Source organism: Bactrocera dorsalis, chromosome 5 (genome assembly GCF_023373825.1).
Source record: "Bactrocera dorsalis isolate Fly_Bdor chromosome 5, ASM2337382v1, whole genome shotgun sequence".
Taxonomy (NCBI): Eukaryota; Metazoa; Arthropoda; class Insecta; order Diptera; family Tephritidae; genus Bactrocera; species Bactrocera dorsalis.
The window spans coordinates 67,032,019-67,057,532 of record NC_064307.1 but is presented as its reverse complement, the minus strand read 5'-3'; the positions used below and the strand labels follow the sequence as shown (position 1 = coordinate 67,057,532).

The window sequence follows — 25,514 nt, the reverse complement described above, 5'->3', positions numbered from 1 at the left end:
AGACCGATAAATCTTGTAGACCGCTATAAAGCCGAAAGACCTTGCAGCGCAATCTCATCCAGGTCTACAACTTCAAACGGAGGAAATTATCTCAGTTTCTAAAATATCCCGAAGGACGACAAATCTGAAAGGTATATGTCAGCCAAGGTTCAACAAAATCCGCCAGCTAATCAGTACCAGTGTGACTCTTGGCTCCATTATATCCTCTAAAGTCTTCCAAAAACAATCGTTTTGAAAACTGATTACAAAGGTCGGAAAATTGTTAGCAGAATAAATGAAATCAGTCATTTATATACTCTTCAGTATGCTCTTAAGAACCTAAGAACCTAAGGTTGAGGGCAAAAAATCAGGAGGACGCTCTAGAATTGGTAGAATCGAAGAAAGGACCCTAGATTCATAACCAAACCTTCCACAAATCATCTCAGTTTCCAAGGTCGCGCTGCAGACTATAAATCTGACGAAAGCAAACGTTTTGAGCATTCTTTGTCAAACTTATTAAAATTACTGAGGGTTCAGCATAGTACTTGGTTACAAATACTTAAAAATTTAAATAAAATTCAAGTGTAAAAACTTACGCTACAAGTCCGCCCAGAAAGGCGACCGGACCGCCGCCGATGAGCCGTATCTTCCGATGACATGAATCGAACAATGAGGTTCGTGTCGGTGCCTGTGTTGTCGGCGACATAGTAACGACCGAAGTGACCGACGCTGCGCTGGAGGCGTTCGAGTTGGTGCTGGAGATCGCTGTGCTCTGTGTGCTGCAGCTGATATTGCTCGCGTTGCCAACACTGGCCGCCGACGCAGAAGCGGTAAGCGGCGTTGTGGAGAAGGCCGAATGATTTGACGAAGCCGTCGAGGAGGCGTTCGATGATGACGACGATGATTTCACTAGCGCTGTGCCGTTGCCGTGCGTCAACGTAGCGAGTTCCGTCTTCAAATAGTTATTATTGTTATTGTGTTGGTTGCCGCAGCAAAAGTGATAGTTGTTGCTGCTGCTGCTGTCAGCTGACTGGTCGAACTGTTGGCCCTGCACTGTGGCTGCAGCGACCGTTGCTGGCGCATAAACGTGTTCCACCACAGCGTTGGCGATCAGACCGTTCGTCTTTGTGCGTGTGCTCGCTGAGTTGGTTGTTGCTGTTGTTGTGGTGGTGGTTGTTTTCGATTTTTTGATACGCTTAAACGAAATAAACGGTGTCGATGACAAGAGGCTGCGTGCGGCCGAAATCGGTGTGCTAGCCGCCGTTGCGGTGTTTGTAGTTGTTGTTGCGTTCGCTAAGTGCTCTTTCGCAGCCGAGGATGATGATGTGGTGATTTTCATGCCCTTCGCTTGAAATCGATAGCCAGTCGTTTGTTTGTGTTGCTCTTGTTGTTGTTGCCGATCATTAAAGAATTTGTTAGACGTTTGCTTTTGCTGTTGTTGTTGTTGTTGGTGGTGATATTGCACCGCAGTTGCCGCTGCGGCTGCTGCCGCCGCACAGCTGCTCGCCTTCACACCGACGGCTGTGGAGCCGTTCGCCGCGCCAGCGCCGTTGTTACCCGCGCCGACGTGGAACTTCTGTAGCAATGGACTCGTCGTATTCGTACTCAGTTCCACGATGTGTGTGGGCGTTCTCAACATAATTTCGAAGGTTTAGTGGCACCTCGCCAAGAGGTTAGTTCAAGTTGGTTTTGGTTTTGGTTTCGGTTTGGCTGTTGGAGTTTCAAGTTCTTAAGAGGATCACAAGGCTTGTGTAGCCGGTGCGCAGGTCAACGCTGTGGAAACCCGCTCGTTCAATAATTGCTGCTTCGCTTTTATTATGTGTTTCGTTGTTATTGTTATTATTTCACTTTACTGCGCACTTTTGTTCGATTTTCTGACGAATGTTTACTTTGTTGCGCATTTTTCTTTCACAACTTATTTTCTTCTTTACTTTTGTTATTAATTATTTTTGGTGTGGTCTTTATTGTTGTTTTGTTTACATATGTGTTCGTGTTGTTGTTGGTTTATTTCACAGCATAATTGGTATTTCTCCCACTATATTGTTATAGTTCGTTCGGCGTATGTTTCTTGGAAATCTTTCAGCAATTTCCAAAACAAAATAAAGCACTAAAGTGGAAATTTTTTTCGAAAAATTAATTTGTGAGCAACAAGCCGACGTCTGGGTCAACAAATCAACGCATTCGTGTTGAATTGCCGAGCCAAGCGTTTGCTAGGTCATTCAAGCCATCAGTCAGTCACTCAAACAGTCATGAAAGCAATGACCTCAGCACTTCCTTCCGCAGATCGGGCATTGACCAAGCGCAATACTGGAGGTCAGCTAAGCAACAATTATACTAATTTCATTATTTATGTTTCGTATTTCGAATTTTTGTATGAGCCATTGTACCCTGCATAGCCTTGCGTTATTTTATGGTCCAAAGCGTGTGATTCTTTGTGCTTTTTTGTGGTACACTAGGTACCGAGCATTTGTTTTAATGCGGTATTTATGCATATCATTAGCACAAACTGCGGTTAATTTGTGTTAAACACACATATACGACGACTCAGAACCATACCACCCACATGTAACGAAATCACACGCAAAACAGCAATAATAAATAGAATAAATTTGGTAAAATTCCGCACGAAACATAAGCTTAGCTGGGAAATCATAAAAGCTGAGCTTTGTGAGAAAATAGCAAGTTTAACAAACAAATAGTCAAGCATACAAATATTTGTGAATTAGTAGCTAAGCCAATGAGGAATTTCCAAAAATTATTTTGGTTGACTGAAAGCTCAATTAAAAGCTTTCGAAAGCTTTTGAATAGATGCCAAATCTAACGAAAAAGCTGCAATAAACAAGTAAAAATCTCGACTGAAAGCTCTATATAAAGCTTTCGAAAGCTTTTTGCAACCCTGAATAGATGCCCGTTCTAACGAAAAGGCTTCAAACTCAATAAAAAAATTAAAATCCTAGCATGAAAATATTTGAATGAAATGAATTTAAATATTGTCGACTGAAAACGCAATTCGAAAGCTTTTTCTAACCTTTTCGAAAGCTTTTTCTAACTCTGAGTAGTTGCCAATTCTAACGAAAAAACTTCGTATTCAATAAACAAATAAAAATCTCTGCACGAAAATGTTTTGTTTCTACGGAAGCTCAATTTAAAGCTTGCTAGAGCTTTCTTCTAACTATGAACGGTTATGACGCGCATATTATATTGGCGAAAACACCAAATTTAATAAACAGTTTGGCGCTCAATATTCGATAATTTGTTGGAGAGGAAAAAATAACGAGATGAAAGCTCAAAAGCTTTAAGAAAAAACCGATGTGATCATGTAGATGTAATGCATTTGCGAATAAGAACCTATGACTATATGGAGTTATCCAAAATGGCTGCAGTCGCCTAAAAGCTCAAGCTTTAAAGCTTGCTTAAGTTTTTAACCATGAATGGATTATCGCGCTTATTTCAATGGTGAAAATGCCAAAGTTTAGCGCTCAATATACGATAATTCAATGAAGAGGAAAATATCATGAGATGAAAGCACGAAAGCTTCCAAAAACTGATGGGACCATAAATATATATTAATATACGATAATTCAATGAAGAGGAAAATATCATGAGATGAAAGCACGAAAGCTTCCAAAAACTGATGGGACCATAAATATATAGCTGTAACGTATTTGTGTATGAACATCTACAAGCTCAATTTAAAGCTTTTTTTTTAAATGTGTGGATTTTCGCGCATATTTTAAATGTGAAAATGAGGACAAAAAAGCTTGTAGCTCATGATTCGCTGGAAGTAAAAAAAAAAATAAGGTCAGAGCACAAAAGCTTCCAAAAACGGATGAGACTTCTCTTGAATGCTGATTGTTAATGAACTTCATAACTACATATGTATATAGCTATTAACTATTTGGGAATCAGAATCTATGACTTTAATGAGCTCACTGAAAACTCAATCTAGAGCTTTTGAAAGCTTTTCCAGCTTTTTGTTGATTTTTATTGAGGAAAATGTTAATTGTAACAAAAAGCTTGGAGCTCAATGTTCGAGAATTTTTTGTAGATGAAAAAAATGATACGGAAAAGTCCAAAAGCTTCCAAAAACCGATGCGGTTTCGGGTGAATGCTGATTTTCAATGGACTTCATAAATAAATATATAGCTATTACATATTTGTGAATCAGAATCTACGACTACGATGAACTGACTGAAAACTCACTTTAGAGCTTTCGAAAGCTTTTTTTTAATTTTGAGTGAATTTTTATTGACGAAAATGCTTATTCCAACAAAAAGTTTGAGTTAATTTGATGAAGATGTAAAACATAATATGTAAAGTGTAAAAGCTTCCAAAAACCGACGCGATTTCTTGAGGCTATTGAGCTACAGAGTACTTCAGAAATATTTAACTATAATTTCAAAGTAAAAAAATATATAGTAATTTACCCACGGTTATCGTAGCTCTAAATGGAATGTTATGGAAATGGAATTTTATCGTTGTAACCGCATCGAAAGCTTAAAGCTTTGTAAAAATTGGACAAAATATAAGAATCAAAAAAAATATTAAAAACTTAGCAAAAAATAATATTTTAAATTAAAGCAAAACCACATCTGACTCCGCCTCAGAACTGAACTCGTTTGTTGCCTACCGAGCTTGAGATATATTTGTTGTTAAATTATGAAGCATAAAACGTTTTTTCCCAATTATTGTTATTATTTTCATATTTATGTAGTTGAGTTTTTGTGCAACAACACGATACGCTAGGATTTTATATTTTTTATTTTATTTTTATTTTTTTTTTCGTGGTTGGCGATAAAGCGTACTATGTATATGACCAGCGCGCAAAGACAAACCGGAACCAAACTGAAACCTATGGGACTTTATGACTAAGCCACTAGTGAGCCAGCCACATGTGTTGCTCAGCGACTCAGTAACTTTTTCGATTTTTTTTTATATTTTTTCGACTTTTTTTTTTATTTTTCTCGATTTTTTTTTTACTTAAACGTTGAACACGTTCGATCGCACCACTTTGATTTATGTGTGACCATTTGAAAGCAATCAGACACATTCGCACGAAATTAACGTCACATTAAATCGCACCATATTGGCGAAATTGATTAGCATTAAACATACGAAATGGGTGATTACGCGCAGCCGTCGCGCGACGTGCATTAGCGATCGCTCCCCTTATGGATGGGATGGTATTATGGAAATTTTCGCGTACTACAACAACGAACTTGATAAAAAAAAATTGTGTGAAAACCACAGCGAGCAAAAGTAAAAAAGCGACGTAAACTAAAACACACACACACGCACATTTGTGGAGAACAGCTGTTGCTCGATCTCTGACCAACATCGCGCTATCAGCAGCGGCGGCGTAGCAGCGACCTCGACGTTAGCGTCAGCGTCGCACAAATATTTGTGGTCGGTTCGAGCTGCTGATAAGCATAAGTCCGGCTATGCGCTTAGCTGCCACAAGTGGCGTGTGTGTGTATGTAGAATATCGGTGTACTTTTCACGCTTAATCTTTAAACCGAGTAGTATTCGTCTGATTTGTTGCGTTTGCTTTTGTTTTTGTCATAAAAGTGATACGAGTTTGCATGTAAATAAGTGTAAGATTACAGGCGGACTACATGTGTAAGCGCTTGAGCACACACAGGCGTCGAGCATACGTGCGATATTGGTCAGCGGCCGTCTGTCCGAGCACTGACTGACGCATCAACTTCGCGTGCGAAACCGTAGACGCGCGTAGACCAGCGACGGCGCCGCTGAAACATACGGACGCGGTCGCAAAGCTGATAAAGGGCCTTGAAGTCGCCTCGCCGTGCCAGCCGAAACCAATGTAGCCGGCGCTACAACAACAAAACACACAAACAGACGATTATGTATGGTATAGATAAAGTAAGCTGAACTTTCAAGGCGAAGTAAGCAGTAAATAGTCTACTTACTTACTACAATGTAATTATAGTATGTTTACTTAGAGGTCACTTTATTAGTGGCTATGGAAATATTAAGCCTCGAAATTAGAACAATCACGTACCACTAATGGTCAGTTACTACGAATGTGTACACTCAGTGATTCACATCATTAAGTCAGCGTCGCCTTCGCTGTGAGAAGACAACATGTAAATGTTTCTGGTATTTTAGTGTCAATGTTTTGGAGGCAAATAATACAGTTAATTATATACACAGTAACGAATATGATATTAGATTTAGAGTGCCTTAAATTGTAATCATTCAAAATTAGCCTTACACGATTTTTAACTGACCTATCGGCAAAGTTTTGACAGTAAAGTAATGCATTAAATAAAAATAAGCCGAAATGTAGGCTACAAATTTCGATCTTTTTCACGAAATTTTTTCGAAGAATTTTGTAATTCTCACTAGGCTTATGAAGAATAGTTTACATATAGGCAGAAGGTCTAAATAAAGTAAGCAAAACGAATTCTAATGGTTGAGAAATTGGAAAAAAGTTTTCGGAATAAAACAGGTTAAGACTAGGGATTAAAAATGACCTTGTTTGACTAAAAGCTTAATTTAACGCTTTGGACAGCTTTTTTCTAATTTAGAGTGGATTTTCGGGTGTATTTTAGAATCGAAAATGCCAATTCTTACAAATAGTTAGGAGTTCGATAAATAAATGAAAATCTTCGCGAATAAATATATGTGAGTCAGAATCTCGATATGAGAAAATTAAAAGTAACAATAAGCAACAGAATGTATGACTACGTTGAGAGATCAAAAATAGCCCGAAAGCTCAATTGAAAGCTTTCGAGAGCTTTTTTCAGGCTTAAAGAATCTTCGTGTATATTTTAGTGAGGAAATTGCAATTCTAAAAAATAAGCTGAAAGCTCAATATAAAGCTTTCGAGAGCTTTTTTCCAAATGTGATTGTATCTTTTCAACCGTGAATAAATTTTCGTGAACACATTAGAGAGGAAAATGACAACTTTAACAATCCCAGCCCAAATTAAAGCTTTCGAGAGCTTTTTCCAATTAAATTAATTTTCGTGTATATTTTAGTGTCGAAAATGGCAATTCTAAAAAATAAGCTGAAAGCTCAATTTAAAGCTTTTGAGAGCTTTATTCGATCCGTGAATAAATTTTCGTGTATCTCTTGGTGGAAGATCAATTTAAAGCTTTCGAAGGCTTTTTCCAACCGTGAATGAGCATTGCTGTAAATTTTAGTGACAAGTGTGTGATTCTAACAAATTAAGTGAAAACTCAACTTAAAGCTTTCGAGGACTTTTTTCCTAAAGTGATAAAATGGAGCATATATTTCAGTGACGATAATGACACCTCTAAAAAAATAATTTGGTGCCTACGACAATTTGATGTAGATGAAAAAAAATACAAGGTGAAAGTAAAAAATCTTCGTAGAAACCGATAAAACTTGGTAGCAGCAAAGATATCGGTTATTACACTTCTATGAGCATTTAGCATACTCTCTTGAACGAATTCAACTCGCTAACTTTATTGTTGCTTTTACATGTAATTTTTTGACAAGTGAGCAGCGCGTGAAAAGAAATGTCGAATCGAAGACAGTCACTGTTAAACGATTCAGACCACCACTTTCGTTCAGATTTTTTTGAAAAATTTTTGAACAGGAATTTTAAAATTCCCAAAAAGCACAATAATTTTTATTTATTTTCCACACCACTCACTTCAAAGCAATAACCGAAGAGTAAATGAGTAATATACACAATTCGTGTTGGCCTAATCATTTTCGCGCTTAATTTGCCTTTCTTACTTTGATAAAACCATAAAATTCAAAAAAATCACAGAAATCACACCATTTCTCCACTGCAGTTATGACTCAAACCAAAATACTATGAAATAAGTAATGAGCATAATAATTATTGCATTACACAAATGTGTCGTGCAAAAACAACGATTACGAGCGCGATGAGTCGCATGCCCCTGCTGTCGATGCGCCAAAGGCAGTCACGAACAAAAGCGGACAAAACCAATGCGCGTGGAGGCAGCGAGAGCCACAGCAAGCCGTGCGGCTGCTGATTCGAAGCTAAGCCGGGCAAACAGCGCACGACTCTCCTTTCTGGGCATTTTAGATTAATTTGAATTGAAAAGTTGCGCAACCTTCAAAGAATCTTAGCAACAAAATGCAGCAAAGTAATAATACAAAATGCAAGAGCATAGAATGGAGGTCGAATTTTAGTTAGTGTCGAGGCGCGGAGAAAGTATTTGTACGGGAAGCGAAAAACCTACAGAGAGAGCTACACATGTATTCGTTGGTTGGTTGGTTATGTGCGGCAAAGTTCAAGTGCAAGTGGAATTTTCTATTAGTAGACATACAAGTTCCATGGTTAGAAATTTTGGCAAAGTTTCAAGAAAAAATTGAAAGAAAATATAATCGAAGGCAAAAGAAAAATAATCAAATAAAGCATGAAAGTGTTGCGGCACAGCAGCTGGCGCAGCGCTGTGGCTGCAGCGTGCAGGTACGAGAATAATTTGGCTATAATGTAAACTAACGGCATGCGCGTTATATACTAAAGCGGTATATACATGTATATATAGTATACACGAAGCGCTTTGTAGTTCCGAGATATGGTATTCTCCGCCGGCGCGTGCTTTTAATGCGAATAAAAATGTTGGCGTTGCAATTGAAGCAGCGGAAAACGCTTGCAACTCTATGTATATATACATATGTATGTATATATATATATATTTAACTTTATATATATATATATATATTTAACTTTATATATATAAACATTTATTTAACTATTTGTCTATATATCCGCAATTTTATTTTATATTTAGTGCTCGTCTGTGCCGTGTTTCACTCAATTATAGCGGCTGTTCGTTTATACCGCTAGCAGCCGCACGCGCACTTAAGCACAACAACACACCTGAGTTTGTAGACGCGGTCTGCAATTGGTGTTTGTGCTAATTGTGCGCCTAAGAATAAACAAATATTTATTTATTTATCTGCTAATGGCTTTGGCGTAAGCGTTTCCTGCGCGCAAATATTATTTAAGTGTTGCAAATTTATTTTTAAATTTCTCTAGTATTTATTTTCATTAGTTTTCTGCGTTGTAACGGTATACAAAGCAAAAACAATAAAAACTATTAACTTCGGTTGCAAAGAAACTAAAATACTCTTCACAAATACAAGAGATTTCATACAAGAACTGGATTTTGTTCGTTTACTTTGTATGGCAGCTATACGATATAGTGGTTCGATCTGTAAAATATCGTCGGATATTGTAAGTTTGCCTTAGAAAATAATCTGTGGTAAATTTTGTGAAGATATCTGCTCAAATAAAAAAGTTGTCCATACAAGAACATGATTTTGATGGTATAGTTTGTATGGCAGCTATATGCTATAGTGGTTCGATCTGTAAAATTTTTTTATATATTGTAGCATCGCCTTAAAAACTAATACGCGCCAAATTTCGTGAAGATACAAAATTTTTCCTTACAAAGGCATGGTTTCGGCGGTTCAGTTTGTATGGCAGCTATATGCTATAGTGGTCCGATATCGGCGGTTCCGACATAAGAACAGCCGTTTGGAGAGAAATGAACGTGTGCAAAATTTCAAAGCGATAACTCTGAAACTGAGAGACTAGTTCGTGTATAACCTCACAGTCGGACCGACATTTTTAAATCGACTCAGCTCATCATGCCGATCATCTAAATATATGCATTCTATAAGGTCTCAGATGTTTTCTGCTTAGTCTTACAAACTTCATATTAAACTTAATACACCCTGTGCAGGGTATATAAACTGAGTAATGCTTCAAAAACCTGTCTAATCGACACCAAGTATTCTTCTCCCTGCCTAGGAATTAAGCCAATACTTTTTGGAAAATCACTTTAAATATAAAGACAAAACACTTTGAATAGAAAAGCAAATATCCCAATTCGTATAAAAATAAATGAAGAAAGAACAATTAGAAGCATATGCAAAAGACAAACCATATGCGCATATAACATATGCTTGCGGGATGAATATCGCTGATTGTCGGCGTTGCCGCGCAAGTTTAATTAGCTGTGACAAATGTGCCGCGCGCACAAAGCGCCGTACTGTTGCCGCGGGATGACGCAGCAAATCCCAATAAATCTAAGCCAACGTCTTTGTCTAATTACACCGCGAGCATTCTTAAGCGATACGCTTGCGCGCTTATGTGATATTATCTAAATGACTACACGGAAAAAATAGTGAAAAGTACAAAAAATAAAAAGGAAAATATCAGAAAAATATTTTAATAAATTAAAAAATAAAATTAAAAAAACAGAAAAAAATAGAACAAAAATTTAAAAAAAAAAAAAAAACCAAAAATAAAAATAAAAAATTTTAAAAAATTAAAATAAAATATATAAAAATAAAAAATAAAATTTAAAATACAAAAAAAAATTAAAAAAAAAAAAAAAAAAAATAAAAAAAAAAAAATAAAAAAAAATAAAAAATATTCAAAAAAAATAAAAAATATTAAAAAAAAAAATAAAAAAAATTAAAATAATTATTGTACAAAGTTTTAAAAAATAAATAAAAAAACATAATACAAATTTGAAAAATTATAAAATAATCTTTGAAATAATTGAAAAACAAAAACAAAAGCAACAAATATAAACCATCATTAAAAGAAATTAAAAAATAAAAAAAACAGAAAAATATAAAAAAATATATATTTAAAAAACAATTTAAAAAATATTTAAAAACAAATACAAAAATATTTAAAAAAAATAAAAAATATTGAGAAAAATAAAAAAATTTTAAAATAATTATTGTAAAAAGATTTAAAAAATAAAAATAAAAAACCATAATACAAATTTAAAAAATAGTTAAACAAATTAAAAAAATAATAAAAAAACTCTTTAAACTAATTTAAAAACAAAAACAAAAGCAAAAAATATGAAAACATCATTAAAAGAATTAAAAAAATAAAAAACATAAAACAAATTTAAAACAATAGAAAAAAAATAAACAAAAATATATTAAAAAGTTCAAAAAAGACTTAAAAAAAGAAACATAAAATCGAATTTAAAACAAACTAAAACAATATTAAAAACACTAAAAAAATAAGTAAACAATATTTAAAACAAATTATTAAAAGAATTGAAAAAAATAAAAAAACAAAAATTGTAAAAAAATAGTAAAAGAAAATAATAAATATAAAAAATATTTAAAAAACAAAAAAAAATATTAAAATAATTTAAAAACTAAATCAACACCAAACAAAATTAAAAAGATAAATAAAAAATATTTAAAAAAAATTTAAAAAAATTTAAAAATATATAAAAAAAAATATCTAAAAAAAAATTTAAAATTAAAAAAAAAAAAAAAAAACAAAAAATAAAAAAAATTATAAAAAAAAATATTTAAAAAAAAGAAAAAAATATAAAAAAATAATTTAAAAAATAAAAAAAAAAAAATTAAAAAAATAAATAAAATTTAAAAAATATATAAAAAAAAATTAAAAAAAAAAAAAAATATAAAAAAGAAAATTAATAAAAAAAAAATTAAAAAAGTTAAAAAAAAAATTAAAAAGATATATAAAAAATATTAAAAAAAATTTAAAAATATATAAAAAAAAATATTTTAAAAAATTGAAAAAGAAAACATAAAGTCAAATTTAAAAAATTTTTTAAAAATCGATTCTATACTACTATATTTTTTGAAAACCGACAGCAAAACAGCAGTTGTGGCAGAAATAAAATTTTCCAAAAAAAAAAGTATTTATGCAACTCTTTCGTAGAAAAGTGGCCGCAGCGCGTAGAAATGCGGAATGAACAGTCCAAATCACACGAAATTTCGAAATCTCCACAAAATACTTGAAGCGTGAACCAAAAATTGAAAGAAATCTGCTAACGCGCTCATATTGTGCTGGTGCTTCAACTTTCATTACTTCACTGCGCTATTTAGCTAGTCTAAAGCGCGCTGCCCACACCCTCCAACAACAACGGGCTAAGAATTCTTGAAGCGTGCTTTACTTGCGTTGCGCTTAGTGCGCGAATATTAAGACGCTTTCCGCTAAATCTTTATGCACGTGATTTCTGTGATAAAGTAAGCTTAGGAAACTAACCAAAAGAAATGCCGGAAATGGCTTTTTAATTATAATAACTTGTCTAACCCATACTGGAATATGACCCGGTCATTTGATCTCCATATACAGATACTCTGATAAATTGTGTTAAAAAATTAAAAAAAAAAAAGATGTGCTAGGCCCTAATTTATCACCGCGTTCAATCATCTCAAGAATCTTAACGGAGAAAACATGCCGTCAGTTCAAAATTAATAGTATCAGAACTCGCCAAGCAAATCGTACTGACGTATGGAAGGCCTTCCAAATTTTACGTCGAGATCTGAAATTGAAAGCGTACAGAATACAGCTTCTGCAAGAAGAAGCCGTTCGACCTTCTCAAGTGACACTTCGGTCTATGGGCTCTTGAAAAGTTCTGGAGACAAACTTTGTTCAGCGATGAGGCCCATTTCTGGCTGAATGTAAACAAAAAAAATTGCCACATTTAGGACGAAGAGCAACATCCAGAAAAAACAACAGTTTGGTGTGGTTTCTGGGCCGGTAGAATCATCGGTCCGTACATTCCACAAGTACCTTGCCGATTGACGTTAGTTTGATAAGATAAATTATTAAATTTTATTAATCTTCTTAATTAAATTGTCACTTTTCAGCCAAGTTCGACTCATACAGCACTCATTAATGGCTGCTTACTGCGCAACTCGGCGCTTTTTCTTCACCAAACGAACTACAATTAATACTTAGAAGACACTTAGCTGCTTAAGCTTGAATTGTTGCTGCTAACGGTATTCTACTTATTGTTTAAGCACAATTTTTAAATGTCACAGCGGCGCGTTGCATATGAAATCAGCTAGACTGCGTTTAGCTTTCGCCTCCCAGAGCCCCAAACCAAACGGGCTGGTCTCGTGAGAGTTTAAGAGTTTATGAGCAGCGTTAAGAAGCAAAGCACGCCGCGCTCAAAGAAAACTGAGGTGGCGACAAGTAAATTTGCTGTTGACATTAATGTTGTCTGCACCGCCCGCCCAACCAAAGCAAGAGCGCGCTCACTTCTCAGCCTAATGGCTAAAACGAATGACTGCTTAATCACTTGGCTGTCGCAGCGGTGTATTCGTTAGCTGCTAGGGAGGTAGGCAGGTAGCTACAGCTGAGTGATTACCCGTTGAACCCGCGTGTGCTGTGCTTGTGTCTTGTGCATCTTCGGCAGCTACCTTTAAGTCTGTCTTCTTCACTCGATTAATGCTGATGTGCATGTGGCTGAGGCGCTTAATGAAGCTCGAAAGTAATTTCCATGTTGCCAGCACTACACCGTACGGCGCGGCTATTTAAACAAATCAAGTGTTAACTGCCGAAGGGTTAACGGTAAAAGAATTTGTCTACGGGTTTTTGTACAGCAAGCCATCAGCAGGCAACTGTGTAGCCACTTCACGGCGCTGCGCAGTTTGTTAGGTTAGTCGCCGGCCGGGCTAATGAATTTTACACAAACATAATTTGATGAGACATCAATAATGAAAAGAAAATCGATTTCATTTAGGGCAATGCACGGTAAATTTTTTTTAAGTGGGTTACATAGAAGTTGGCGTGTGGCGTAGTTAACCAAATTATTCAAATAAGTTTAAAAGTTTATGTAGGCATGTGATAAATTCAAATTAATATAGTTTTGGAGGCGAACCGAGGCAGGCAATGGAGTTGACTAGACAGCAGCTGTGCATATGTCCAACACGTAAAGGCAAGCCCAAAGGTTCTAGGAGCAGTGTAGACAAAAAATTGTCAATAACAAAGGAGGAAAGCTTTATTTGCCTCTGAATAAATAAGATTTCTTTATAACAAGACAAGCTGCAAAAAAATGTCTTGTGAGCTTTTTTCAAGCTTTCAGGCTTTTTTACGAGTCTTTGTAATTTGTTTTGAGCATTTTAACTTTTTTTTTCTAATAACAGACCTTCTTCAAACTTTTGAGCTTTTATGATTGTTTGCGAAGCTTTTTCAAAAATTTCGTGCTTTTTTCCCAGCCTTGAAAATTTTTTTTAGAAAAATTGATTATTTACTACTTTAGCTCATTGATGAGTTGAAATCGGCGCTCAAACTAGTCAAAGAAAGCTTCAGGCTGTTATTATGGAAAAGCTTTCATGCTTTTTTTGAGTACATCAACCTTTTTTTCAAATATTACAGCCTTTTCGAGCAATCAAACTCTGTTTTTAAATATTACAGCTTTTGCAAACTTTCGAGTTGTCAGAAGTGTCTGACAAGATTTTTCTAAATTTCATTTTTTTTGTACAAGATTTCAAGCTTTTTTCCAGTTCCCAAACTTTACCCCACATATTAAAGCGTTTTCAAACTTTCCTAGTTTTCAAGATCGTCAGAAAAGCTTTATCCAAACTTTCATGTTTTCCAAGATTTCATGATTTTTTCGAGCTTTTAATGAGATGTCATGCTTTTTGTAATATTAAAGCTTTTTTAAACTTTCGAGCTTTCAAGTTTGTCAGGAAATTTTTCCCCAAATTTTCATGGTTTCCAAGATTTCATGATTTTTTCGAACTTACACGCTTTTTACGAGCTTTCAAATATTATTGCTTTTTCAAACTTTCGAGCTTACAAGATTGTCTGTTCAGTTTTGAAACAGTCTGAATAAGCTTTTGTATGAAATACAGACTAAAAAATCGCAGAATACATTTAATGAAATTTTCCCTTTCGCAGAGCTTTTTGAGCTTTTAACACACTAGCTACTATGAAGTCTTTATATGTATCAACCGACTACATATATATAACAATGACTGATTCGCCTGCCACAGTTTGACACAATTCTCGGAAATTTACTGTTACAATACATAATTTTCGCAAGCGACCTCGTAGTCGTTTGACCGACACAAAACATTTTTTACGACTAAATGTACGACCATTAAGAAACGGGATACAACGAACTCGTGGCAATTTATCCCTTTTGTTGACCCATTTGCGCTGGACATACCATACCGCAAATCCATAAACCAAACTAACTAGACGAAGCGCCACTCAAGCAACTAACACAATGTTAATTAAATACGCCAACAGCTCAAGCAATCTATGCCACAGCAGCGCCAACAAGCCACCCAGCGACCCACGCGCAGCAAGCAGCCGCTAGAGCAGGCGCCAGCAAACAACGTCCTTACTTGGCGCTACAATCCTTAAATTGATACACTTGCTTTGCAACAAAGCGCTGCAACGTGCCTGCAAACACACACATATACATATATGTATATACAAACGTGTATGGTTAAGCAACAACAAAGTGTGTGTTATAAAGAACTCAGCGGCGGCGTCATCGTCGTCGTCAACGGGAATTTATTACTTTAATTAATCTGCAGTTTATAGTTGCCACAGCCAGCGCCGGGCAGTGATGAGTCATAAAGTCCTTTATTGGACAGCGGCAACACATGGAGCGCCGCGGCGCAGGCGAATGACAAAATCACAAAGAGCGGACACAGAATATTGCTGGCATGTTGCTGGTAAGTGTAACAGCAGTTTGTGCTTTTTTACAGTCTTATTACACTGCTGCTTCTTCTTGCTCGTTGGCCACTTTTTTCCAAGAATGCCGCAGTGTGAATAATGCGGCACAAATGCATTTGTGTGCGTGTGTGTGTGGCGGCTAATAAGTGGAACTCCGAGCAAAGGTAAGACAAAGCAAATTGAAGTGTGTGGCACAGCATCGAATAGACACACACACAAACGCACACAGGGCAGGCAGGCCAGCAGAAGCGTTGAGCGAGTAAATCACCCTTTCGCTGCAGGTATTCTGTGTAGCTCATTCAGTTTTAGACACAGTGGGTCTGCAAGCAATTTCATTTGAGATTTATGACGGCCATTGGACGCAAGGACGCAACAGCAGTGGCAACAACAAAAAGCAGCAGAACAGTTAAGCAGCAACAAAGTCTGTAAGGCAAGATTAAAACAAGGAGAAAACAAAAAAGCAAAGAATGGAAATTAAAACAGCAGGTAACAACAACAACGACAACTTTGTGTCACCACAACAGCTGGCAAACAGCGGAGATTGTGCTGAAATGATAACAGCTTGCTTTTTCCAACTCATTAAAAGTTCTCTACAACAACTTCTAGCTGGACTGAAAGTGACGTTTGTTTTTTACACACATTGTTGTTGTTTTAGCGGGTGTATAGAGGGCAAAAAAGCACAATCAACGGTAAAAGTAAAGGTAAAACTGCGCAACAGTTGCAGCAAATTGACTGAGAACCAAGCGACCGACACGCTGGCATGAACTTCTCAAGCGTTTAACACCAAAAAAAACTACGTGAGCGCCCTGCCGTTTGGCGCTGGGCAACTGAAGCGTGTGCCACAAGCGCGAAAATGATAATTGCTAGCCAGCAAGGAAGTACAATAGCGACAACAGCGAAATAACCACGAATTTATTAAGCAAATTAGCGTGGCGACAAGGCAACGCGAAGAGCAGTCTCGCATACCCACACAAAGCATATGCTTTGAAGTTTTGAAGTCGCTCGTAGAACGACAAGATAAAGGTGAAAAACCAACAATAACAAAACAAGAAAACCAACAATAATAAAGCAAGAAAGTAGAAGACAATCATTAGTTGCAGTGAGCTCCATGACGGCGCTTCATGCAATGACTAACCTCGACGCGCGCAATGACAAAAGATTGACCTATTAAATTTCCCACAAATTACACCAATTACAGCGAAACAGTAATTCAACAAAATCACACACATACACACAACAATGTATGTAACTGAAGTGAAAAAGAAACGCTGAAAGGCAGAAAAAACACAATACACGAAGGCAGCCTAAGAGCAGCACAGGCACAGTGGGTCAAATGCAGGTGTGTGGTGAACACAAAAAAAATTTAATATAAAATAATAAAAACAACAAAAGAAAAAGGAAAATAAACATGATATCCTGCACAAATACTAAAGTTTCCTTAAAAGAACTTTATTTTGTTCAGCAAGTTTGTATGGCAGCTATATGCTATAGTGGTCCGATCTGAACAATTTTGACGGATATTGTACTATTGCCTTGGACAATAATTCATGCCTAATTTTGTGAGGATCGCTAGTCAAATAAAAAAGTTTTCCCTACATGCACTTGATTCTGAACGTTGAGTTTGTATGACAGCTATATGCTATAGTAATTCGATCTCAATAATTTCCTCAGAGATTATACCGTTACTTTAGAAAGTACTCCGTGCTAAATTTCGTGAAGATATATCTACAAATAAAAAAGTTTTCCATACAAGAACTTACTTTTGATCGTTCAGTTTGTATGACAGCTATATGCTATAGTGGTCCATTCTAAACAATTTCTTCGCAGATTATACCGTTACTTTAGGCTATACTCTGTACCAAATTGTATGACGATATCTCGTCAAAATATGAAATCTTTTATACAGGGACTTGAGTTTGAGCGAGCAGTTTGCTTGACAGCTATATGCTATAGTAGTCCGATATCGAATAGTAGTCTGATATCAATTCGAACAAATTAGCAGCTTCTAAAGGAGAAAAAGGTTGGCAAAAATCCCTCGCCAAACCCTGGCTGCGGGTACCGACAGTTAATAGATACCACAGTATCCCGACGAAGGCAGTACAGGCCGGTAAATAGTGCCTCCCTGTTGCAGTTGGGAAGGACTGGCCTTTTAGCTGGGTTTACTTTGCTTCTCAATAGCATAGCGCTCAGATCGGGAGTCTTACTACGGTTACGGGCACGAAAGGGTTGGATGAAGATGTCATGCGAAACACGCCGAGGATCGACCTGGCTGGGGGCCTTAAGTAACCTAATCTCAAACAACAAGATAAATCTTACGGATACCTGGTGACCTCCATAATAAGACAGTTTTACTTGCAAAGCAGAGGCCTTGCTGACATACATTCTACTACACTCAGATCTCCAATTGAAAAACCGGAGGTTACTGCTCCGACAGACAGAGGGCACCGTTTGAAACGAGCTGGTCTAGGTACAAAGGCTGACACTAGGAAGGGAGTTGAAGCGAAGCCTAACTTCCGAAAGGCAACAAAATTAGCAGCAGTCGGAACCAAACACGGTTGCCAAGTTTTGTCACTGTTAGTAGTGCGGCCGCCAGGGAATGGGCTATTTTTAGCTTCGATGACCTGAAACAGGCAAGGTTTGCTGAGGACGACTTGCTGCCTACCTGTTGAGAGGAAAGCAACTGTAGCCGCCAACCGATGGGGAGCTTACAAAAGAGCGCCACGAATAAGTTAATTATGCGGAAGCAGTGCAACCCAATTTTAAGCTGGAAACATCAGTAGTGACAGTTAAGCCTCAGAGACCAAAATATTGTTACTTTGTGTACAAAACAAAAATTTGTTTACAAATTAAAAATTTTTGAAATTTTTTTTTTATTTCGTTTTTTTTTTCAATTTAATATTATTATTTTATTTATTTAAATTTATTTATTTTTTTATTATTGCTTTATTTATAATTTTTTTATATTTATTTTTTATTTATTATTTGTTTTTTTTTTTTATTTATTTAAAAAACAATTTTTTTAAATTATTTTTTTTATTAATTTTTATTTTTTTTTGAGGAATTTTTGTAATTATTTTTTATCAATTTTCTTTTTTTCATTTATTATTATTTCCTTTTAGTATTATTTTTATTTATCATTTTGTTTTATTAATTATTTTATTTTGCTTAAGTGACATTTTTTTAACGACGACTACTTTCCATAACCCACTTTTTTGCCACGCAAGTTACACTGTGCGGCTGCTCACAGTTTTCCGGTGGAAAACCGAGAAATCAAGCGACCTAACCGTCAAGCGTCAGCCATCAAGCAACAGCCAACAACCGAGACACCGACGATTGAGCAACAAACTAAGAGAAAATCGCTCGTGGCGGAATTACAAAAGTCAAACAACAACAACAGCAATAAAAAATGAATTAAAACACGACAAATTGTGCGATGCCGCAAATAGAAGAAATAAGAGAAAAGAAAAAAACTAAAGAAGAAAAAATAGTAAATATGAACAACAAAAACAACAACGACACGAATAGCGGAAAATATTAGATTGCATATTCGCACAACTCGCCGAAGACCCACAGTGAGTATTTGCAGAAATATTTACGTGTAGGCGTACGGTGGGGCGTCGGGCGTCGGGCGAAAACAATGGCAACCAAGAAAAACGCCAGAAATCAGCATGACAAAGCAAAGTATATAAAATCTAAATTAAATGAAAATAAAAATCAAATATTTGCAAAAAATGCTTGCGCGCCACAGCTCCCTGGCGCGCGCCTGCAGACGAACAATGCAAGCAAAATTAGACAAATGCGAATAAATGTCGGTTGCGCGGAACACGAAGTATTAAAATTAAAATTTAATATAAAAAAAAATTAAAATTGTGAAAAGCGAGCGGAAAACACACATAAAAGGAACGTAAGCCAAGTGGCGTGAAATGAAAAGACAGACAGACAGCCAAGCAAGAGCCAGCGACGACTGCAGAAGCGCTGCAGCGCGCGCCGCCCACAGTTAGCCCACAGTAAGCGCGCAGCAAGGCGAGCGGATAAAGCGATTTCACTGCGTGCGCGCGTGTGCGTTGCATGCGAAATTTTCTTCGGCGCTATCAGAACTGACAGCGCCAACTGCGAAACGCGCTGCGTAAATTAAAATGAAAATTCGTTAAAAGCCGAAATGGGAAAATTTTTGCTGAAAATTATGAACATAAAGTAACATGAAAAATAATTAATAAAACAATGCACAATAGTGGCGGCACAAAACGCAATTGCAGCAAAAATAGATTTGCTAAGTGGCGCGCGCGGGCGGTGGTGGAGCGGTGTGCGTGTGCGCTGCGGCTTGGCGCGTTGGAAATTAGAGGCTTCACAGCCAGCGCGGAGATGAATTATACAACAGTGCAGTAGCAAAAGCGGCAGCTAACTGTGTTGAAGTGTGTGTGTGAGTGCGGATTATGTGGGTAGGCGGTATGTGGTTGGTGGTTGCTGGTGAAACTTTTGCGAAATTTTCACACGCCGCTACACATTGCCGCACATAAACACACACACATATGCAGGGATTTTGTAAGAAAAATGTTGTGCTAGTTTTTTTTTCTTCTTTTTTTTTGTTGCTAAAAAATTTGTTCATCAGTTAGTTTCCTTGTAAGCCAGCACCTTTACTGCCACATACATTGTTGCTGTTGCTGCTACTGCTTTGTGCAACAATTTTTCCCGCGCACTCTTTTGCCTTAATGTGTGTTTGCCCGCCGCCTTTGTCTTGAGTTGGTTTTTTGCCTTAGCGCTGCTACTAATTTGCAGTAATTTTTGCCTTCAGCTTAGTCAAAGTGCTCAATGTAATGAGGCGTTTGTGAAAACAACAGCAAAACTAAATAGAGAAAAGAAATCTGCGCAGAGGCGCTAATTGAAGTGCAAATGTCGTATGAGTACCAGCGGCAGCAGCAGTGGGCGGTAGGCGGTGTGCGCATAATTTAATGTTGCGAAAAACAGTCGATGCTTGAAGGTGATGATGTAGCCCGCAACAACTGGCTGCTTGTTTCACAAAATGGGCGGCAAAAGTAAATGGGTCAGGGTTTACGTCACATAAAAAATATGTGCACAAAAATGTTGCGCAAATGCTTAAAATAAGCGAATACTGTTTAATGCTAAGAAAAGAGATGGTTGAGCAATATTTGCGCTTTAAAAAGCAAATTTATAAAATTTAGCGTTAATTTGCTTATTGATATGACAATAGACGCCGTCTTACAACGCGCAAACAAGCTTTGGTGACACCTATGACCTTCATCGGGTTATTCAGCTAGCTTACTCCTTAGCTGAATTAGTGCTGAATAAGCAAAAACTTGAAAAAACACCAATAAAACTATCTAACAAGCTTTTCTGTCTCCTATGACGCTTTGCGGGTTATTCAGCTAGTTTACTTGTAAGCTGAATAAGCCCAGAACAAAAAAAAGTTTGAAAAAAACACGAGTACAACTCTCTAGCAAGCTTTCCTGCCCCTTTTGACATTCTGCGGGTTATTTAGTTAGTTTATTCTTAAGCTTAATAAGTGCTGAATAGCCAAAACTTTGAAAAACTACGAATGCAAGTCTGTAACAAGCTTTTCTGGCACTTGCGACATTCAGCGGTTTATTCAGCCAGCTTACTATTAAGCTGAATATGTGCTGAATAGCCAAAAGTTTGAAAAACTGGTAATGGAAATGCAGCTTAAGTCTTGACGCAGGCAGAGGACGAACAACTAAAAAAATATCTTAGATAGTATGAGATGTGAGGTCACTAAGCAAGAAAAATATTTATAAATTACCAATGACCAACTATTTATCGTAAACTTGCTTAATAATATGACAATAGACACGCGTGCAGCTCTCTAACAAGCTTTATCGACCCTTGTGATATTCAGCGCGTTATTCAGCCAGTTTATTCTTAATATGAATAAGTGCTGAATAGCCAAAAGTTTGAAAAACCACAAGTTCAACTCTTTAGCAAGTTCTTCTGCTGTCAGTGACATTGATCGCTTTATTCAGCTATTTTTACCTTAAGCTGTATAAGTGCTGAATAAACAAAAGTTTGAAAAAAATGCGAGTACAACTTTCTAATACACTTTACTGACATTTGTGATATTCAGCAGTTTATTCAGCCAGCTTATTCTTAAGCTGAATACGTGCTGAATAAGCAAAATGTGAATAGCCTGCTAAAAAACTGCAGTTTAAACCTTGCGGAACAAAGGAAAAATATCTGAGGATAATTTCGACATTCGATGTTCCACAATCCACAAAGATTAAGTTCTGAACTTATGGTACGCCTGCTGAGAGACGTCGACAACAGCAGCATCAATGAGTCACGAATGGTACAAATATTATGAATCATATGTTACAGAGTTCTACATATGAAATTACAAACATTAAATGAAAAAAATTATAACCGAGAATGGGTAACAGCTTTGCTGCATTTTCTTTCTTCTGTTAAATATACCCAACTCTTCAAAACGTTTTACAAATATGCTCAATTTTACGCATTCCTCAAATTTCACAATTTTCTCCAAAACGAAAACCGATGAATCATCCAAAACCAACCGCCAACTCATCCCCTTTGCCCGAACGCTTATGGCAGATTATCTCACAGCGCGCTTCGACAATTTCATCACGAAAATTGTCGACTTTGCTGACACACATACATAAAAACATGGGATATACACACGCTCAAACGCGTATCCTTTTACGTAAAAACCTTTCATCTCGTCATGGTCCTGCCAAGCCAAATGTACGAGTAATTACATTAGTATTGACACATTTTCTTCGTAATTGCTGCGCGTGTCATTAAATGTGGCGTTTCAGTGTTAACACGCTTTTTTGTTGAGTTATTTGTCTTGTCATTTTTATAAGAAAAAAAAACTGAAGAAAAAAGTGAAAAAAAAAACGAAGAACAAAGGAACGGAAGGCGAATTCCTGCGCATGCTGGCACTTGCAGCGGTGGCTCAATTTGGCGAGTGAACGAGTCGGCCAAATAGTGCGGATGTAATCCGTTGGGTTCCGGCCGCTCTTTGGCACACGAGCACAGTTAATCGATGAAGGCAGGATGATTGAACAAAAAAGTGTTGAAATAAGCAGCACAAAAGCTTCAACAAACACGTGTGCAAGTGTCCTTTTGGCACACATACCAAACAGGAAGTTAATAATAAATGCAATAAAACAAAGTTGGTGGTACAGACGTGCAAAAAATTTGCAGTTTTTGTGCGCATTTTGATTTTTTCCATATTAAATTTCACCGTTATACCCTGGTTAGGGGTGTCTTAGTTTCTAATATAGATATTTCTCATTTGACAAGATATCTTCAAGAAATTTTGAACAGATTATTGTTTATAGCAAAGGCATAATCTCCGAAGAAATTGTACAGATCGGGCAACTATAGCTTAGAGTTGCCATACAAACTGAAGAACCAAACTCAAGTCCTAGTATAGAAACCTTGTTTATTTGACAAGATATCTTCACGAAATTTGGCACAAATTATTGTTTAAGGCAAAAATAAAATCTCCGAAGAAATTGTACAGATTGGACAACTATAGCATATAGCTGTCATACAAAGTGAACGATCGATATCATGTCCTTCTAAAGGAAACTTATTTGTTTGTAAAGATATCTTCACGAAATTTGGCACAAATTATTGTTTAAGGCAAAAATAAAATCTCCGAAGAAATTGTACAGATTGGACAACTATAGCATATAGCTGTCATACAAAGTGAACGTTAAAACTCAAGTTCTTGTATAGAAAACTTTTTTATTTGTCAAAATATCTTCACGAAATTTAGCACGGACTATTATTCAAAGGATCGCCACAATCTCCGAGGAAATTGAACTGATCGGACAAATATAGCTTATAGCTGCCATACAAACTGAAGGACCAAACTCAAGTCCTTGTATGGAGAACTTTTTTATTTGTAAAGATATTTACACGATTTTCTGCACAGATTATTGTTTAAGGCAAAGGTATAATCTCCGAAGAATTCGTGCAGATCGGACCACTATAGCGTATAGCTGTCATACAAACTGATCGCTCAAAATGAATATAAAATTCTTTTTATACCCATTTATGCTTTAAAAATGCAGCTGTGAAGGGTATTATACTTCGGTGCAAGCTAACTTAACATTTATTTTTGTTCATATTTCTTTTTTATTGTTGTTGGCTGTTGCGCTTAGCTGTTGCAAGTGGCAAGTGGCTACTTCCTGCGTTGTACGCTCACAGCACAGCACTTCCTGCATTGACCTTCCTTGCAGTGCGCTCAGCTGCTGTCAGCCAGCCAAAACTGAAGGCGGACAGCAGCGAAATAAAAAAAAACAAAAACAACAGCAACACAAATTAAGACAAGAAAAAACGCTCAAAATCATTTGGTATTTGTCAGTTTGCCAAGCAACTATGAAACAGCCGAAGCTGAGTTACTGCTTTTGGACATTTAGCCTGCTATTTTACTGCCCTACACACACACCGACACACATACACAGCACACACACTTCCTTTTTGAATTTTATTGCCTTCCTGTGTCCATGCTGGGCTGGGACCGCTGGGGCCGCATGCGGCAACATTGCCTTACAACAAAGTCGGTTTGTGTACACGCTGGCCGCTAGCTGGGCTATAAGTCAGGAATTGTGTCTTAAAACGCCAAAATCTATTGCTAAGCGTTATATATGGCCATGCTGTAACCTTTGACCTACGCGGATTTGTGAGAAGGCGGCTTAAAAGGAAATGCATTTTATCAGATTTTCTGGATTTTAGATCGATAAAAATGCCAAAAGTTATTTGTTGTTGTTTTTGTTGCTGTAGCGGCATAAAACCTATTTATACATCAGTGCTGTTATATTAAGTGTCCTAGCGGTCTGAAGATGATGGGATGCTGAGAAAGCATAACTTGCCACAAAATAGTCTGGGCGTCTTGTGACCACTGGCCGTGCATGATTTTGGACTCTGTGTTCCAGTTAGCCACTAAGCTGAAAGCTTTTCTGTCTCACAAAAATTATTCAAAATATTTGCTTTGGCTTCTTCCACTAAGAAATTGTTTCAGAAGCTGATCGCTTGGCTTCTTAGCATTCAAAATATTTGTTTCTTCTTTTTTTTAATTTTCTTTAAATTTTCTAATTTTTGTTTTTTTTTATAATTTTTTTTTGTTTTTAATTTTTTTATAATTTTTTTTGTTTTTAATTTTTTTGTATTTTTTTTTTTTAATTTTTTTGTATTTTTTTTTTTAATTTTTTTAATTTTTTATATTTTTTTTTTAATTTTTCTAATTTTTTATATTTTTTTTTAATTTTTCTAATTTTTTTTAATTTTTGTTAAATTTTTTTTTAATATTTAAAATTTTTTTAAACTATTTTTGTTTATTTTTTCATTCACAAATCGATTTTTCCACATCAGGCAATCTCAGTGGAAACATAGTCGCCTTTTAGACTGTTGTCACACAGTTCCACTCACGCGCAATCGCACTTCCTTGCAGGCAATAAAAACCCACACACTTTACATACATATCTACGAGGACCAGCTGCTTATGGTGATGTCTATGTGTGTGTGTGTGTGCTCTACTCACCCCAAATAACCAGCGCTCAACTCGCTTTGCATTGCCACTTGCCACCACGTTGCATGCCACTTTTTTTTGCGTGCCCCTGTGATGGCATGTGTGTGGCCGGCAACAAAATATTGCCGCTATTGTCGTTTGTTTAGTTAGTTGGCAAGTGGTGTGACTTGGCTTGGCTGCTTGCCGCACGCAACTCACATGTACATGTCTATGTGTTGCAAGCAGTTTACTAGCAGCAATTTGCAATATAATGCAATATCCAACAGCAATGGTAGCACATATGCGTTAAAAGCAGACACACACACACTTTGATGGGTATAAATAATATATGTAAGTATGTATGTGTAATCTATATATGTTTGTATGTGTGTGCCCGCAGTTTTCACCATATGCCGATCTAGATGTGTAGCGGGTTTTATTTGCACTTCCCAAGCCGACAGACAGGCAGTCAGGCTGACAGGCAGCAATACCTGCACTTCACACAGCACGCCGCGCTCCATCGCCACGTTTGGGGTACCGCGCTTCCGCCTACTGTTTACC

At 36.6% G+C, this 25,514-nt stretch overlaps 2 protein-coding genes across 4 annotated transcripts in view; one reads left to right on the top strand and one right to left on the bottom strand.

Moving 5' to 3' along the window:
- Positions 1-25,514, top strand: part of LOC105225920 (mitochondrial import inner membrane translocase subunit TIM14) — a 211,740-nt gene that overhangs the window by 133,064 nt on the left and 53,162 nt on the right. The window lies entirely within an intron of this gene.
- The window catches only part of LOC105222411 (MOB kinase activator-like 2), a 115,861-nt gene that overhangs the window by 52,513 nt on the left and 37,834 nt on the right, over positions 1-25,514 (bottom strand). For 2 of the 3 annotated variants that reach the window (XM_049457141.1, XM_049457142.1), the window contains exon 2: positions 576-2,086. The exons of the other annotated variant lie outside the window; for it this stretch is intronic. In XM_049457141.1, the coding sequence (XP_049313098.1) occupies positions 576-1,618 (1,043 nt within the window). In that variant the 5' untranslated portion in view covers positions 1,619-2,086. The remainder of the gene's footprint in view (positions 1-575; positions 2,087-25,514) is intronic. 3 annotated transcript variants of the gene reach the window in all.